Source organism: Coenobita brevimanus, chromosome 22, assembly GCF_032717465.1.
Source record: "Coenobita brevimanus isolate Jiangsu-jjx chromosome 22, ASM3271746v2, whole genome shotgun sequence".
NCBI lineage: Eukaryota > Metazoa > Arthropoda > Malacostraca > Decapoda > Coenobitidae > Coenobita > Coenobita brevimanus.
Window position 1 is genome coordinate 32,261,983 of NC_136975.1, and position 18,758 is coordinate 32,280,740.

General features: G+C 41.0%; 1 protein-coding gene across 1 annotated transcript in view; it reads right to left on the minus strand.

Annotated features, from left to right (window-relative positions):
- Positions 1 to 351: 351 nt before the first annotated feature.
- The window catches only part of LOC145392458 (uncharacterized), a 164,378-nt gene continuing 145,971 nt past the window's right edge, over positions 352 to 18,758 (minus strand). Inside the window, exon 10 of the mRNA XM_080266858.1 lies at positions 352 to 3,519. Within this exon, the coding sequence (XP_080122984.1) occupies positions 841 to 3,519 (2,679 nt within the window). The 3' untranslated portion in view covers positions 352 to 840. The remainder of the gene's footprint in view (positions 3,520 to 18,758) is intronic.

Consider the following 18,758-nt stretch of genomic DNA (forward strand, 5'->3'; position numbering starts at 1 on the left):
AAAATAATCTTTTTTTCTTGCATAGCTAAATCTGTACCTTTTTTTTATCTTATTTCTCTTCACCAAAAACTGAAGCCAGGACCTGTAATGCAAAATGATTATTTCTGTCTCTCAGACAATTATCCTTCAAGTATTCTACCAGTAATCTGAATATTTTTCCTTCATGTGGGTATAGTCCTCTACAGGAGAGTGTTACTAAAGCAAAATTCATAGCTAAACAAGTAAGAGACCAAATTTTCCTACAAGAGGTTATTTACAGTCAGATTTTTTATCAAATATATCAAAGTCAACAATGCAGAGTTATAGTATGGCATGCTACTCTCAGTATGCTCTCTAAACATGGCACAAGTTTCAATTACAACACACACAAGTGATAGAGAATGGTTTTATAAAATATTTTCTCAGTACACTGAATTACCGTAGTTATTCTCACTAGTGTACTAAGAGATCTGAACCAAAAAAGTAAATCCTATACAGATATTAAAGAAAGCTTGAGTATTACTTGCAGCACATAAGGCTGCCTCATACTAAAAATATACCTTTAGGTTACAAAGAAGTTAATAAAACAGGTTCTGCATTCTCACCCTTTTTAAGAACTCAAGCAAACAATGTATCACAGTGATGGAATCTACACCTTTAAAATGTTCTATGCTCCTAGAGCCCAAGGCAGGCTTTTTTTTTTTTTTTTTTGGCACAGAATATTATGATTAACAAGCATAAATCTTACAAAAACCTAGCCTGATAATTATCAAGAATAAATAAACAAAAATTACATTAATAAAAGACATGATTCACCACATGCCATTAATACCCTTTGTTTTAGTGGACTGCTGAACCTTGCTACATGCTTTTCTCTAGTGGCTCAACACTACTTGGTGTCGTTATATTTTGGGACACTGGGACAGCACTTGACACAGTGGCCTCACTAGAAATGGAGTCACTACTGCTAAACACAGATACATCAGTTGAGACAGACACTTCAGTAGATGTTTCATGCAACACAGACACTGAATGATCCAAAGAGGTTGCAGGTGTGGAATCTGTTGTTACCTCAACTGCTGGAGATTGGGTTGCCTCGTCTGCTGCAGCTTTGGAATCATCCTCTGTTATAGTCTTTGTTTCTTCTATTACTTCATGATGTATGATAGGTCCTAGTTCAGTAGCAGTTTCAGGCTCAATGTCTGCTTGTGTAGAGACACCTATAATGCTTGTTGGAGTATTGTTAACCATAGACTCATCTCCAATAGCCTGTTCAGTTACAACCTCAATTATGGATTGGTCCATCACTGTAATGGGTTCTTCTGTTGCCTTTATTGTTGTACTCTCTGGTAGGTCTATCTTGATCTTTTCTTCAGGCTCTGCCATCTGAGGATCCTCTGTAATTGTTGTTTCTAAGACTGCCTCATCAGTTGCAGTTGTAGTGTCCAAGGATTCATCTGTAGTAGCATTGATGTGATGTTCATGTTTGGTACCATTCCAGTTTGTCTCTTTATCAGTAATCTCATGAACCTGGAATATTTCAGTTGTTGTATCATGTGTACTTGTTGTTATGGGTACTCCAGTCGTTACATTTAAGGCTTCAGTTGCATGTTCCTTTGTGACAAAATCTGATTGTGTGGTATTTTTTGCTATAGGTTCAGATGTATAGTTACTGTGTATCTGTGTTGTAGTGGTCTCATTGTATGGTGTTGCTGTGCTTTCTGTTGTAGTAGTATCATTAACTGAAGAGGGTGTTGGTTCTTGTCCACATGTGACACTTGACATATCCTCACACTTTTGAGTACTGACATCAAACATTGTAGCTCCAGTACACAAGAATTTAAGGTCAAGCACCTGTTTTTTGACAAATCCTGGTGAGCAGTAGTGAAATACCTGACAGTTAGCTTCTGGATCAGGGTAGAATTGTTCCAGTTTTTTGTCTTTACAGGTAAAGTTTGTTTTTGGTAGGTTGTCGCTGGTGAAGGTTCCTGGTGGAGTGACAGATGATTCAGTTGTGGAAGAAACATTACTTGAGGCAGTAGCCTCAGGAATCCCAGTTGTAGACACATTGATGCTTCCTGATGGTGCCATGATGTCTGAAGAACTTTCTGTGGTGGACAGTTTTGTGGTGGCATTGGTAGATGCTGTGGTGCTGAAGTTATTTAGAGTTTCTGTTGTATTCTCAAGTTCAGGTGTTTCTGTGCTGGTGTGAGTTACATTGGAAATGCTGGCTTCAGGTGAGACGACTGCCTCAGTTGTGAATATGGTCTGTGAATTCTTGCTGCTGTCTGTGGGGACAGAAGTTGTTGTTAATGGCTCAGAAGTAGTAGTTAGTAACTCTTGAGGCTCAGCTATACCATTGCTGACAGACTCTGTGACACTCTCCCCTAGGGTCTCCTGTGGTTCTTCCTTACTTGGAATGGGTGACTGAACTGTTGAAATTTCACTGGATTCTTCAGGTGAAGTGGAAGGAGGAACAGTGAGTGTCTCTGTTTCTGTGGTTTCAGTATTGTGTGAACCACTCTCATCCTCTGGATTTGTAGATGTAACCTCCGGCATTGGTGTGAATGCCATTTTTCCATCAAGATCTGCTGTTGCTGTTGAGGATATTGTCCTGGATAAGGGAGTGGTTACAGATGTTGGGTTTAGTGTGTCACTTGTAACACTGAATGTGCCTGTAGATACAGTTTCAACAGGTGTATCTTTTGCACCAGTGATGATTGTTGTAGTGACAGTGACAGTAATAGGAGTTACTGTAACAGTTGTGGTAGATGTGGTCTTGAGTGATGTGCGAATAGGTGATACTGTGAATGTAGAGAGTGTTGTGGGTATGACTGGTGGAGGTGGAGGGGTAGCAGGAATAAGGGGTGTTGTAGAGAGTGTTGTGGGTATGACTGGTGGAGGTGGAGGGGTAGCAGAAATAAGGGGTGTTGTTGAGCTTCCTTTCTGTCGTGTTACTGTAGAAGTTGAAAAAACATTTGTTTTTTGGCCAATAGTTGTTGTAACAATAGTAGGATGCAGAAGAGAACCTGTAACACTTTGAGTATCATCAGGGTTGGGCAGAGTCCCATGTGATGTATGATCAGTTGTTTCTTCTGCTTTAGTGTGATTTCCTAAAAGAATCTGTTCAGCTACTGTGATGTTTGCCAAATCCCTTTTCTTGCGCTGGATGTGCTGATAAACTCGACTGGCCCCAGAGCTTTCACGAGGCAGTGAGTCCTCAAGGTAAGATTTTTTTTTATAATGGTCCTCTTCTCTGTCAGTCTGCAAGGCATACACTTCAATGAATGTCGAGTGGCGGGCATTCTCAAGGGTCCATTGTCGTAGGGCAGCAAGATTATATAGGGCACGGCGAACCCTAGCATCCTCCACTCCTGGAGCAATAACCAAGTTAACAAGAGGTGGGAGTGCAGCTCGACGGAACCTGCGACTCTGAAGAAGCAACGCCATGCGACGCCTTCGACGTTTGCTCTCCTCAACTCCATCCAGTCCTTGCCCCAGCCCCAAGATTTCACTCAGTGTCTCCTTTGCACAATGAACCTGCGGGCAGTAAGTACTCATTAGCTGGTCTGAAAAGTAAAATGGTCTCTTAAAAGAAATTACATCTTTTGGGTTGGGGTTGTCAACATCAAAGGCCAATCATATACAGACTGAGTGTAAAAAATATATATATATATATATATATATATATATATATTTTGAAAATGACTTTACTGTTGGTGTAAAGTTGAAGAATCCAGTGTCAGCAACACATTTTAGTGAAATATTGGTGAACTCCACAAATTTCTTTACTTTTCTTTGTAATGAATTGGGAGCAGATGGATTTGGAAAGTTTGTGGAGTGCATAGAAGGAATACATTGTCAGGAATAAATTTCTTTACTTTTCATTGTAATGAAGTAGGAACAGATGGATTTGGAAAGTTTGTAAAGTGCATAGAAGGGATATATTGTCAAGAATACTAGAGCTGTGTGTTGCATTGTAAATATATATATATATAGCTGCCGCAAATTGACTTAGGACCTCCCCCCATAAGGTATTAAAAAACACAGAAATCATAGTATATCACAATGTTTGGTAATGAAATGCCATTCATTAATATAAAATCATGTTTCCCTTGTTTTTCAGGACCAGTTGGATGCGTTTTGGCATGGAATCACTTAGATCTCTGAAGTAATCTAAGGATATTTCTTTGCACCAAACATTTGTCAATTCAGTCTTGAGGTTGTCCAAATTTGGTGTCTTCTCTGCCATGATTTTCTTGATCTATGCCCGGCAGTTTTCTATCGGATTTAGATCCGGACTGTTGCCAGGCCAGTTGAGGACCTCAATCTGATTATCCTGAAGCCATTTTGTCACCTTTCTTGACTTGTGACATGGAGCTGAATTGTGCTTGAAAAAGTCACACCCATGAATAGCAAAAAAGTTTAACCCATGGAGAGTGGCCATGCTTCCATAGGTACTGGACGCCAAGCGACGATTTGGCTGAAATTTTGGGTCTTACAGAATTGAATGAAACACACATCATCATCTTGGACATGTTCGCATGCATCCGGCAATATATATATATATATATGATCACATACAGTCACGTGGTGGTGAGATAAAGTGGCCAGAAGATGAACAGCTGGTGGCATGAGCAACCTGCCCACCACCCGCGGTAATTGAGGTAGATCATTGTCCGGGAAAAACAGCCTATATTTGCCAAAGCATTGGCAAAGACCACATTACTGCTGTAACATCAACTCTCTCTCTCTCTCTCTCTCTCCGACAGAGGAGGGAGGGAATGGAGAATAAGAGAGAGAGGACTGAGGGAATGGAGAATAAGAGAGAGAAGAGGGACAATGTTTATGCCTTATTTCCTCACTGAAAGGGATGCTCCTTTGTCATTCCCCTATTTATTCTCTCTCTCTCTCTCTCTCGTGTGTATTTACCTATTTGTATTTACCTATTTGTAGTATACAGGAATTGAGCAATGCTCGTGTTGTCTCCATATCCACATTTATCTAGTCTACTTTTACATACATGAATGTTTTTCGCCTGCACCACTTCTTCGTCTAGTCGTTCCTGCTTGTGATATACACGAAATGTGCTATGCTCGTGGGTTCCCGTCGCTGTTTCTTAGTAAGTCAAATTTAGTTTTTAACTCGTTTAAGTTTTTAGACTGACCGATCTCTTTGTCTAGACTATTCCACAGGTCTATACTTCTATAAGGAAAGCTATATTTCATGATATCCTTCAAGCAGCTGAACTTCTTCAATTTCATTCCATGTCGTCTTGTTGCTCTCTTATCACATATAAACAGATCTTCAGTCAATTTTATCTACTCCTATCATGGTCCTGAACACTGCAGTCATGTCTCCCCTCTTTCTCCTTTCCTCTAAGGAAGGCATATCCAGCTTTTCCAGCCTCTCTCTGTATGACAGATCAGCCAGACTGGGGACCATCTTGATTGCTGTTCTTTGTATTCTCACAATCTTGTTTATATCTTTCTTTTTGTGTGGAGACCACACTACCACTGCATATTCTAACCTGGGGTGGATCATGGCCATTATAAATTTTTTCATCATCTCCTCATCCATATAATGAAATGCTGCTCTTACATTAGTCAAGATTTTATATGTCTCTCAAACTATCTTGTTAATATGTTTTTCAGGTGACAGATATCTTGGACCAGCACTTCCAAGAACTTTACAGGCAGGGAAGATACAACTTTGGGAATGCAAATTTTACAGGATTGAGAAAATTTTTCAAAAATGCAGATTGGAGAAAATTCAGAGAAACAAGAGAAATACAGAGGAAGTGGGATATCTTTCTAGACCTCTGTAATTTGGGAGTGGAAAAATTTGTACCAAGAGTATGGGGGAAAGAAAACAGGAAAAAGGAGTGGTTTAATAAGAGGTGTATGATAGCTAAAAAAGAGAGAGATAAGGTGTGGAACAACTGGAGAAAGAGAGGTAACAACAGAACAAAGGATGAATATAAAAGAACTAGAAATGAGTACACAAGAATACGTAGAGAAGAAGAAAGGAATTTTGAAAAAGGTATAATAGACTAATGCAAGGATGAACCCAAACTGTTTTATAGATTTGTTGATGGCAAACTGAAATAAAAGGAAGGAATCACCAAATTGAAAGTAAAATGAGAGGTCTATAAAGATGCAGCAGTGCAAGCTGAAATAATGAACAAATGTTTCCAATCGGTTTTCACTAATAAAAAGGAGTTTGTGGAGGGGGAGGGAGTGATTAGGAATGTACTGGTGATAAAATATATAAAAGTGGAGTTACAGGAAGTGTATAAATTACTGGAAACTCATGATGTAAGGAAAGCCTCAGGACCTGATGGAATTTCTAATTGGGTACTGAAGGAATGCAGAGAACAACTGGTGGATAAAATTCACAGTTTAATTGTGTGTTCACTGGAAGAGGGGAAAGTGCCACAAGAATGGAAGAGGGCAAATGTGGTACCAATTTATAAGGGAGGAAACAGGGAAGAACCCCTGAATTATAGACCAGTATCTCTAACCAGCGTGGTCCCAAATTGTGTGAGAGAATCCTAAAAGACAGATGGATAAAATATCTAGAAGAGATGAATATTTTGGCTGAATGTCAGTTTGGATTCAGAAGTGGAAAGTCATATGTTTCCAACTTGAGCTTTTACTCAAGAGTGATTGATGTGGTACAGGAGAGAGATGGTTGGGTGGATTGTGTGTACTTAGAGAAGGCCTTCAACAAGGTACCTCATAAGAGATTAATGTGGAAACTAGAGTATATAGGAGGACTGAAGGGGAAATGCCTGGAATGGATGAGAGACTTTTTGAGAGACAGACAAATGAGGACAGTAATAAAGGATAGGATGTCTGATGGAGGGAAGTAACAAGTGGAGTCCCTCAAGGCTCAGTGTTGGCGTCAGTAATGTTCCTGATTTACATATATGATATGGTAGATGGAAGGAACAGTTATGCAGGTCTGTTTGCTGATGATGTAAAGATCTTGAGGAAGTTAGAGGTTGAGGAGGATTGTAAAATGCTGCAGGAGGATTTGGATAGGATACATGACTAGAGCCGGATGTGGGAAATGAAATTTAAAGCAAAAGAAATGTAAAATATTGGAAATGGGTAAAAGTACCAGGAGGCCATCTCTGAATTATTTGTTGGGTAATGAATTAATCACAAAAACGAGAGAAGAGAAAGATTTGGGAGTGCTGGTCCAAGATAATTTGTCACCTGAAAAACATAATAACAAGATAGTTAGAGAGACATATAAACTCTTGACTAACATAAAAGTAGCATTTTATTATATGGATGAGATGATGAAAAACTTGATAGTGGCCATGATCCGCCCCAGGTTAGAATATGCAGCAGTAGTGTTGTCCCCACACAAAAAGAAATATATAAACAAGATTAAGAGAATACAAAGAACAGCAACCAAGGTGGTCCCCAGTCTGGCAGATCTGTTGTACAGAGAGAGGCTGGAAAAGCTGGATTTGCCTTCCTTAGAGGAAAGTAGAAAGAGGGGAGACATGATTGGAGTGTTCAGGACCATGATAGGAGTTGATAAAATTGACTGAGAAGATCTGTTTGTATGGGATAAGAGAGCAACAAGAGGACACGGAATGAAATTGAAGAAGTCAACCTGCTTGAAGGATATCAAGAAATATAGTTTTCCTTATAGAAGTATAAACCTGTGGAATAGCCTGGACAGAGATCGTCCAGTCTAAGAACTTAAACGAGTTTAGAGCTAAATTTGACTTCCTGAGAAACAGCGACAGGAACCCACTAGCAAAGCACATTTCGTGTATATCACAATTAGGTATATTAGGTAAATACATAAATATTTGGAACAACTTAGACAAAAAGGTAGTCTATCTATCTATAGCCCAATGCCCTAATCCCGCAAAGGTTGGCTGCAGACAAAACACCTCCAAGTCGTTCTGCCACCCACCATTTGACTACCCTCCCCCCAACTCACCCCCCCCCTTCCCTCATATACCTCTCAACTCCATCCCTCCACCTCATCCTTGGTCTACCCCTCCCTCTCCCTCCCTCCACCTCACCTACATACACCCTCTTAGTCAGTCTTTCATTCTCTCCACATGTCCAAACCACCTCAGTGTATTTCTCCTAATTTTCTCAACTACATCCACATCCACCCCACAACATTCCTTCACTTCTTCATTCGTCAACCTGTCCCTCCATGTCACTCCACATGCTCCTCTCAAGTAACTCACTTCCACTGCTCTCACTCTTGACTTGTTCCTCTCTTGCAAGGTCCACACCTCGCTTCCACACGTCAGGGTAGGGATCACAGTACTATCATGCAGTGACTTCTTAACTTCCATACTCACCTCCCTATTTCTCATCACTGCTTTCAGTGAACCAACAACCTTCCTTCCCTGCTGTACCTTTTCATGCACTTCATCCCCCAAAGTTCCATCCTTGCTCATCACACTACCCAAGTACAGTACTTGAATGCACTCACATTCTCCATATCCTCACCATCCACCCTCACTGTACATTCTGTGACTTCATTCCTCTCAAATACCGTAACTTTACTTTTGTTTACATTACCCTTCAGCTTTCTCCTCCTACACACTGTCCCAAATTCATTCACCAAACCTTGCAACTCCCATTCATCTTCACTCAACAATACTGTATCATCAGCAAACAGCAACACCGGAATCTTCCAAATCTCAACCTCATTCATTCGAGCCACCCCCACATCCACTGCCCTACTTTGCATCTCCTTTACAACCCCATCCATGTATATATTAAACAGCCATGGAGACATCACACAACCCTGTTTCAGTCCCACATTGAGATAAAAGAACTCACTCAGCTCACCATCCACTTGCACCGTAGCCCTAGCTCCTTTGTACATACTCTTCACAGCACTCAACAATTTACCCTTCACTCCATATATTCTTAATACCTTCCACATACCTTGCCTATCTATTCTGTCATAAGCTTTCTTCAAGTCTATGAAGGCATCATACACTTTCTTTCCCTTCTCTAGATACTTCTCCACTAAACATCTTAGAACAAATATCTGATCTACACACCTCTTTCCCTTCCTAAAGAGGTAGTGCAGGTGAGAAACATTCATGTGTGTAAAAGTAGGCTAGATAAATGTAGATATGGAGACAGGACAACACGAGCATTGCTCAATTCCTGTATACTACAAATCGGTAAATACAAATAGATAAATAGGTACACACACACACACACACACACACACACACACACACACACACACACACACACACACACACACACACACACACACACACACACACACACACACATGTATGCACACAGGCTGCAGGTTGGCATTTATTTTATTTTATTTTTTTGTCTCGTATATTAAAATTATTTATTTGAATACTATAATTTTATGTTTTAATTATTGTACAAAAAATTTGTGGATAACCGAAATTGCGTGAATTAAGGGATTACCTGTATATATATATATATATATATATATATATATATATATATATATATATATATATACTGTATATATATATATATATATAGTAAGACCTCACTATAACGGACTAATTGGGGCCCAAACCATTCCGAGAAATGCGAAATTCCGATAGAAGCGACATCTGGACTTCCTCTTGCTAATCCGGACTTTTTGTGATATATCAGAACTTTAGTCAGGATCGCATGAACGGTTTTTAACCTGTTTTGACTACCATTGTGGTACTGTACTGTGTTATAACTTCACTACGTAAATCAAATGGTATAAAGTAATCCCTATACAGTACCCTCGCGTCCAACAAGGTAATATTGTCATGCATGGGTCACGTGTTGGACCCAAAACGTGTTGGACTAACAATAGAGCTTATGGGGAAAAACGAATTATGTCAGCAACCCTAGGAAAAGTCACCCGAAATACCTACCATATACCTATACATATATTGGTACTATTGTAGTTATAATCAATGGTACTGTGCTATGAATGATAACTAACCTTTTAGGATAGTGTTGGTGGGCTTGCTGGGAATGGAAGGTGGTATCCAAGGCTGTAGGTAGTTCTACTGGGTCCCCGGAGGATGGCTGCTGGCATCACGAGCGGGTAATGGCTGTTGCTCCTCCTCAACCTCCCTCATAAATCCTTCTAAATCACACTCAGAATCACTATCTTCGTCCACAGCCATGGAAGGTCCTGCTTCTGCCTGTCCTAGCACTCTGTAATCCTTGGCAAAGAGCATGTTTCTCACACTGTTGCCAGAGCCCCGTCTCGTGACTGTGGAAAGTGATCGCTGTCGCTGACTCGGTAGAGAATAAGGAGAAGCAACTTTGTTTATAAACTGGTACACACACCGATGAGAAGGGCTTCAAAACGATTGATATTTATTCTAAAATATTAATATGTATTCAGTGTCAGGCTAAATGTTCAGTGCTGTAGTACGATACATTCTCTGTCGAGTCGCCTGGGTTTTGGTCACACTGTTATGCCCGTCGTATCCTCGGCAGGAATCCATCCAGATGAATTCCAAATGCCCGTGGTATCGTCGGCAATTTTACCACGTTACCGTTCCGATTTACCATCGTATCCTCGGCAAACCTGGTATGAAGTGCCGTGTGATAGCCTTCGGCTGCCAGGATCTTGTCTTGGTTTTTTATTATGGTCCTCACATTGGCTTCATTCATGTCGTAGGCCTTGGCAGTGTCAACTTTCCTCTCCCCTTTCTTCTTCCTCTCGATGCTTTCTAGCTTGGTGGCCTGAGGGAGGTGCCGACGCTTCTTGGGGTTCTCAGAAGGCTTCCTAGGCATCGTGAGCAGGGTAAAATGCAGTAACAAGGGCAGAAAATGCAGCAAGAAAAAAGCACCTTCCAATGCGAATTATGCAACTGAGTGGCGCTGTGGCGGGAGAAATTTAAACTAAACATCACGTGACACCAGAAGCGTTTTTAATTGGGCGGCATCACGATCACGTCACGATAGCGGGCGGGGAAGGCTACTTGATCAGAAGTTTTCGTTGGCTATCATCATCATGGGAATGTCCAGTATGACCATGTTGGACCGGGGGTGATTGTTCTAGAGTTGAACTCTGCGGATTTCGCCCACTTCTCGGAGCTCTGTGCGTGTTATGCTAACACACTCGTGTTGCAGTAATTAAATCGTATTAAATAATACTAATTCAAGTGGGGTTGGTGGAGGATTAGTGCCCCTCCCTGTAAAACACTTATCTCTAAGCCCTTGGCCACCCCGTTTGGGATACATGGCGTCTGGCAATGAATGAATGAATGAATGAATTTACTCTACGTGCTGGACGTGAATCGTGCTGGACTAATGCGTGTTGGATGCGAGGGTACTGTACTATCCGGACACCCACTTTCCGGATACCCCAGTTACTGGACATTGTGGACCTGGACCTTCAGGTTCCAAAAATGGCCAAAAAAAAGAAAAAATCACCCCCCCAAAAAAAGATTTTTTTTTCCCTCTCGTAATTTGAAATTGCCATGCAGCGCCGAACAGCTGTTTACACCATGGCCCCTTCACCCCTTCCTTCCTCCCCCCTCCCCTGTCAGGGTTGCCATTTGGTATTTTTCATTACCAAATTTGGGCCAGTTTGGTAATGAAAAAATTGTTTGTTAATGAATCAGAGTAATGCATTACCAAATGGATTTTTCACATGTATGAGGATACATGGGATGGAGATGGTGGATTGTCTGCTCTCTTTGATTAATTTGCTAGCCTACATAGCATGAAAATAATCAACATGCTGCTAATTATAAGAAGAGTGATTACATGTATTTCCACTTGAATATATAATTAATGAAGCATAAATGCTAGCTTTACAAGTTTGGTAATGAAAAGTTGAATTTGGTAATGAAAATTGAGGAGTTTGGTAATGTGGTCGTTGCGATCTGGCAACTCTGTTTCCTCGTCACCGATGCTCCAACAGTTACTGCTTAACTTCGATCGCAAGTGGATGCTTATCGCAGTGGATGCCACACGTGCTCGTTTTTTTGTGAATAAACTGCAATACCTCGCCAGTAGACCACATGGAATTTACAGTGTTGTGCAGTGTTCAGAAATTAGAATTGAGAGTGCAAAGGGTTAACTGTGGAGTGCAAACTGACAGTTGAAACTGGCATGGTGCAATTAACAATGTTCAGTGTTAATTGCACCATGCAATCAGTGGGGGAGGCGGTGGCTGAATCGGTAGAGAGGCGGCCTGCAGTCCTGATGGACCCAGGTTCGAATCCCGGCTTGGAACACTTTATGGATTTGAATTTCATAGAAGCAGACTTTCCTGATCTACCAGATGACCTGCCGACATGTCATAAAAGTACCCCCGCTAAAACCAATACACCAGTCCTGTATGAGACAGCCCTAGCATGTATTCAATATGGACGGTGGGTGTTAGCGCCGAAGTGGTGACATGTGGAGGTGTAGGAGGACTACTGGGCCTTGGGATAGGCTACTGCCCCCGAGATATAGGCCCTGAAGCCTTTGCCCAGAGTCGGACACATAAAAAAAAAAAAAAAAAAAAAAATTATAACTCACAGTGCAAAGAATTACTGTAAGTGCAGCACAATACTGGATTACTGTACGTGCTTCAAGAGCATTTTCACCACTGCCAAAGCCTTAAGAAGGCGGCCACAGACATGCTGTAAGTACCCTGACTGAGGTACAGTCACTTCTAATTCCTCATCCTTTGGTTCCTTTTCATTTATTTCATGCTTTATATCCATTATTGGTGTGAATAGGATCTTAAATAGGTTTAAATAGGTGCTATGCATGTCTGGTAGGGAGTTATTTAGGTGGCTTTCAAAGTTAGGCTGGATTAGGGTCCTTAAGTACCAGTACTGAAGGCAGGTGTCCACTTTCCGGACGGGACCACTTTCCGGACATGCCTTTGGCTCTGTTACATCGGATAGTGGAGGGATTGCTATATATATAATAATACTGTATTGTATACTGATAAACATGTCTTTTATTTATCTTATTGTGGCGAACATAGCTGAAGTGGTCAGGCAGTCCGAACTGCTTCAGGTTTTATCGGACTTTTTCCGATATATAGAAATTAAGTCCGGTAGCTCCTCGAGTCCGATAAAAACGAATTCCTGTCTATTGAAGTCCATTACAGTAAGCTCTCCCCGAACACGTTCTCGCTGAACGCCCTCGGAATTATATGCGGTTAAGTGCTGGGATACGTATAAGACAACATAAGATTAAAGAACCATTACGAAAACTTTAAATTTACTCAAGATAGGCCTTTGAAAGGCCAAACCCTTGAACATCAGCACAGCGAGCATGGTTTGTTTTTGATCACTTGATCATATGATTCACTGTACCGCTTTTCCACAGTACTGTATTTTCAAGTTAAATATTTACATTACTGTTCTGGTAAGTTTATGTGTAAGTTAAAGTACTATTACTTAATGTTAAAGCAAGAAATAAAGTCTTATAACCAGTTTACCTGATAAGCGTCAGAATAGGTTATGAGACAATTCACCGTCAAGTCAGTTCGCTGTCAGACAATTCCCTGTCAAAACATGGACGATTCCTCGTCACGACAATTCGCACCCTGGACGATTCCCCGTCATTCTATGAATATACTTATTATTAATTAATCAATACAGTATTAATAGTATTATTTGAATTATATTCTAGCATCACCCATAGCTGTGTTCATTAATGACAGCAAATTGTCTTGTTATTGTTGGGACGGCAAATTGTCCCGAAACCGATTGGTGTCGGAATCTTGCCTGTGTTTACATATTTGTATGTTTAAGCCTTGCTGTGCAGTACTGTATTAGTAAGTTATAACATTAAGTAAACCTAACCACTTAAAGTGGTTCATATTGATTACCAATGGCAGATAACAGCAAAACACCACATTTAGGGGGTCTAGGGAGCAAAATAAGGAGTAGTTAAAACTTATGCAGTTGCGTGCCGAATGCGCCACAGGTGGAACAAAACCCATGCATTTGGGGAGAGCTTGCTGTATACCGAGGTTTTACTGTATATGTATATATATATATATATATATATATTTATACAGTATACAGTATGTACAGGCACACCTCGATATACAAAACCTCTAGATACTATACCCCGGCTTAATGATGAGGGTAGAAATACCACTGTACCCTGCCTAATGATGGCCAAACCCCAGTTTAACAATGGGTTTTTATTTTATGATTTTTTTTACCAATTTGGTATTTTTTACTAAAATTGTGTGCTTAGGTTGATTTATAAACTGTTTTAGACAGAGATTAATGTTTTTTAGCCATAGGTGGGGTGTACATTGTCATTTTGGGGTACAGTTTACTAAGCTTGATTTTTCCCAGAGGATGGTGAGTGAGAGACTGACGAGGAGAGTGTATGTGAGTGAGGTGGCGGGGGGGAGAGGGAGGGGGAGGCCAAGGATGAGATGGAGGGATGGAGTGGAGAGGTATATGAGCAAGGGGGGTGTGAGCTGGAAGCAGAGCAATGAAATGGCAGGGGACAGGGCGACATGGAGGCGATTTGTTTGTTGCCACCCCTGACTGGATTAAGGTGTCTGGCAATAGATAGATAGATAGATATTTTCCAGACTTACATTTGATGATTTTCAGTTTTTATTTGTTGGTTTTAGTGAGTTATTTACAGATGTTGGGCTTAGGATAGCTTCTTTTACAGCCGTTAGGCCATTTATATTGGCTTTAAACTTGTTTTGGGGCTCATTTGGGTGGGTTTTGGACTTGGTTGGAGGGAAACCCTAGGATGGTAAATGCATCCCATTACTTTACATGTTCAGTCTACCCTAATATACAATATGCTGCCTAACGATGGGTTTTTACCTAACCAATTGCATTGTTAAACCAGGGTATATCTGTGAAGGTGGATGGAATAGTTGGTGAGTGGGGTGTGCCTGCTGAGACAGATGAGAATGGCAGTGCATTAGTGGACATTTGTGCTGGTGATAGCCAATACCCTCTTCAGGCATAAAATGATCCACAGATATACATGGTGAGTGATGAGAAGGGCGGGGGGTGAGCTGAATGAAAGGAAGGCAATGATTGATTATGTGTGTGAGGATGAAAGGATATGAAGATGTGTAATGGATGCAAGAGCTTATAGAGGTTGGGGGAGTGGACTTTTTGACCACTACTTGGTGGTGGCCAGAATTAGGATCCAAGTAAGATGGAGAAATAGAAGGGAAAGACGAGAGGAAGGGGTAGTTGCAAGGAGAGTGGAAAGGTTACAAGAGGATGAGAAAAAGGCAGAGTATAAGAGAGAAGTGGAAGAACGAATGAACAAAAATGAATTGGAGCAGATGGGGGACATGGAAGGTGTGTGCAGGATATTTACAGAAGAAATATGTGCAGCATGTGATGTGGTGTGTGGAAGGAAGAGAAGACGGAGGGGGGTGCAAGGAACAGCGTGGTGGACTGAAGAGGTGAGACAGGTTGTGGCACCAAAGAAGAAAGCATACAATGAATGGATGAGAAATAGGGGCGTGGAAGAAGTTGAGAGGCAGAAGAGAGAGTTATATGTAGAAAGAAAGAGAGAGGTGAAAAGATTAGTAAGAGAGAGTAAGAAGAGAGTGGATGAGGAATTTGGAAGGAATTTGAGTGTAAAGTGGAGGGACTGTAAGAAAATGTTCAGGAAAGAGGTGAAGAGAGTAAGACAGGGTGGGAGTGAGGTTAGCAGGGGAGTGAAAGATAAAAATGGTAGGGTAGATTACTAGTGGAGAAGGGAGAAAAAGTGAGCAGATGGAGAGAACACTTTAAGGAATTGTTGAACATAAAGGATGGAATTAATGAGAGTATAAGTGGCTGGGGAGTGGCTGGGAGAAGGAGGGAGGTGAGAAGACAGGAAGAAATCAGTAAGATAGAAGTTGTGGAAGCAATGAAGAAAGTTAAATTGGGGAAAGCCCCAGGAATTGATGGAGTGTGTGGTGAAATGCTGAAGCATGGGGGAGAGATAGTAGTAGAATGGATGTGGAAGATGTGCAGATTGGCCTGGGAGGAAGGTAGAGTCCCGGAGGATAGGAATTCAGGTATAAATATTCCCTTGTACAAAGGAAAAGGGGAAAAAGAAGTGTGTGGTAATCATTAGGGGCATTTGTCTTCTTAGTATATGGTAGGATACTTATTGACAGAGTTAGAGAAAGAACAGAGGAATTAGTTGGAGAAGAACAGGGAGGCTTTAGGAAGGGAAGAGGTTGTGTAGATCAGATATTCATTCATAGATCTTTAGTGGAAAAGTTTCTAGAGAAGGGAAAGAAGTTGTATTCGGCTTTCATGGACTTGGAGAAAGCATATGACAGGGTGGATAGACAAGGATTGTGGAAAGTATTAAGAATATATGGAGTAGATGGGAAGTTGTTGAATGCTGTGAAGAGTATGTATGATGGTGCGAAGGCTGCAGTGCGTGTGGATGGTGAACTGAGTGAATTTTTCTCTTTGAAAGTTGGGTTGAAACAGGGATGTGTCATGTCTCCATGGTTGTTCAATCTGTACATGGATGGGGTAATAAAAGAGGTACAAGATAGGGTAGTGGATGTTGGAGTGGCCTTGGTGAGAGAGGATAGAGTTTGGAAACTCCCTGTACTGTTGTTTGCAGATGATACTGTGTTATTGAGTGAAGACAAAGGGGAGCTGCAAGGCTTGGTGGATGAGTTTGGGAGAATGTGTAAGAAACGGAATCTAAAGGTGAATGTAGGGAAGAGTAAAGTGATGGTCTTTGAGAGAGGTGAAGTCAGTGAATGTACAGGGAGGTTGGATGGTGAGGACTTGGAAAATGTGAGTACGTTTAAGTACTTGGGTAGTGTGATGAGTAAGGATGGAGGTTTGGAGGGTGAAGTGCTTGAAAGGGTCTTCAGGGAAGAAAGGTTGCTGGTTCTTTGAAAGCAGTGATAAGAAACAAGGAAGTGAGCATGGAAGTGAAAAAGTTACCACATGACAGTATTGTGATACCAACTCTAACGTATGGAAGTGAAGCTTGGACGTTGTTGGAAGGACACAAGTCAAGAGTGAGAGCAGTGGAAATGAGTTATTTAAGAGAAGCCTGTGGAGTCACATGGAGAGATAGGCTTACGAATGAGGATATAAAGGAGCGTTGTGGTGTGGATGTGGATGTGATAGGAAGCGTTATGAGGAACACACTGAGGTGGTTTGGCCTGTGGAGAGGATGGAGGGAGAAAGACTGACAAAGAGAGTGTATGTGAGTGAGGTGGAGGGGGGAAGAGGGAGGGGGAGGCCGAGGATGAGATGGAGGGATGGGGTGGAGAGGTATATGAGAGAGGGGAGTGTGAGTTGGGAGCAGGGCAGTGAAATGGCAGGGGACAGGGCGACGTGGAGGTGATTTGTTTGTGGCCACCCCAAACGGGATTGAGGCATCTGGCAACAGACAGATAGATAGATATATATATATATATATATATATATGTACAGTAACCTCTCAAATAACGCGAGGGTTAGGTTCCTGGAGAGGTCGTGTTAGTGAAAAATGCATTTTTTAAACATAATTTTCCCATAAGAAACAATGGTAATATTGGGGGTTACGTTCCTGGACTCTGGAAAAGTCTACCCATTTGGGGAGTTATGCTGTTCTAGACTTAAAGGCAACAGTATTAATTTGAAGGAAAATCCATGTAAAAAACAAAAACAGTATATCTGGGGAGAAATAAACACCATTTGAGCCCTAGTTGGGTTATTTCTCCCCAAATACATACTGTTTTTGTTTTTTACATGGATTCTCTTTCAATTCTGCTTCATTCACGGCATTGTGAAAGTTCCTCAACATTATTAATGCATTAGTAGGTCATAAAAACACTACAGTAAAAGCAACATTTTTATTACAGTAAGTAGGTCACAAACAATAACAACACACAGCCTCACTTCATCAATGCATCACTCGTCATCTGCTGCTGTCCCTCCTTAACTCGCTACCCCACCTCCCACAGCTCCCTACCCTAAATTTTTTGTCCCCTCTCACTCTGCTGTCCTTCCTCTTCCTCTGACTCCCGTGCTACTGGTGATGAAGATAACTCCCTCAAGTTTTCTGTTTTCTTCATAAAGAACTGCTCTATCTTGGTGTGAGTGGTTTTCTTCTTTCTGTTCTGCAGCATCAAGTTGTAACAATTTAGATCTACCATCACTTTCCTGACCAAATTTTGTCCGAAAATGAGCCAAATTGCTCAGAATGGGGCCAAACTTCATTTTCGAATATTATAGTTCGAATAAAACCAGTTTAAGCAACAGACAAATAAAAAATTTTATTTATGCATAAACTGCCACACACGGTCTATCAGCACGGGACTCCAAGGCGCACACGGTTAATTTGAAACCATCACATATGGGTAAAGTCGCTTTAAATCGAGACACCCTTGTTAGTTAAACATATCTCCTTAAATACTTGCTTGTGTTAAAACGAAAACGCGTTTTTTAAACTCATGTTAGTTGAGAGGCAACTGTATGTGTGTATATTTTGTATATACATATATATATATATATATATATATATATAAGCAACATTGGGTCTGGTTAGTACTTGGATGGGTGACCACCTGGGAACACCAGATGCTGTTGGCATAACGTTCTCCCTATGTGTCAAGTGGGGTTGGTGAAGGATTAGTGCCCCTCCCTGTAAAACAATTAACTCTAAGCCCTTGGCCACCTCGTTTGGGATACATGGCATCTGGCAATGAATGAATGATGAATATATATATATATATATATACTGTATATATATACACACACACACACATATAAAAAAAATGTAATTAAGTTGAATTTAGGAGGGACTTTTTCAAGGCTTGTCTATCTATCT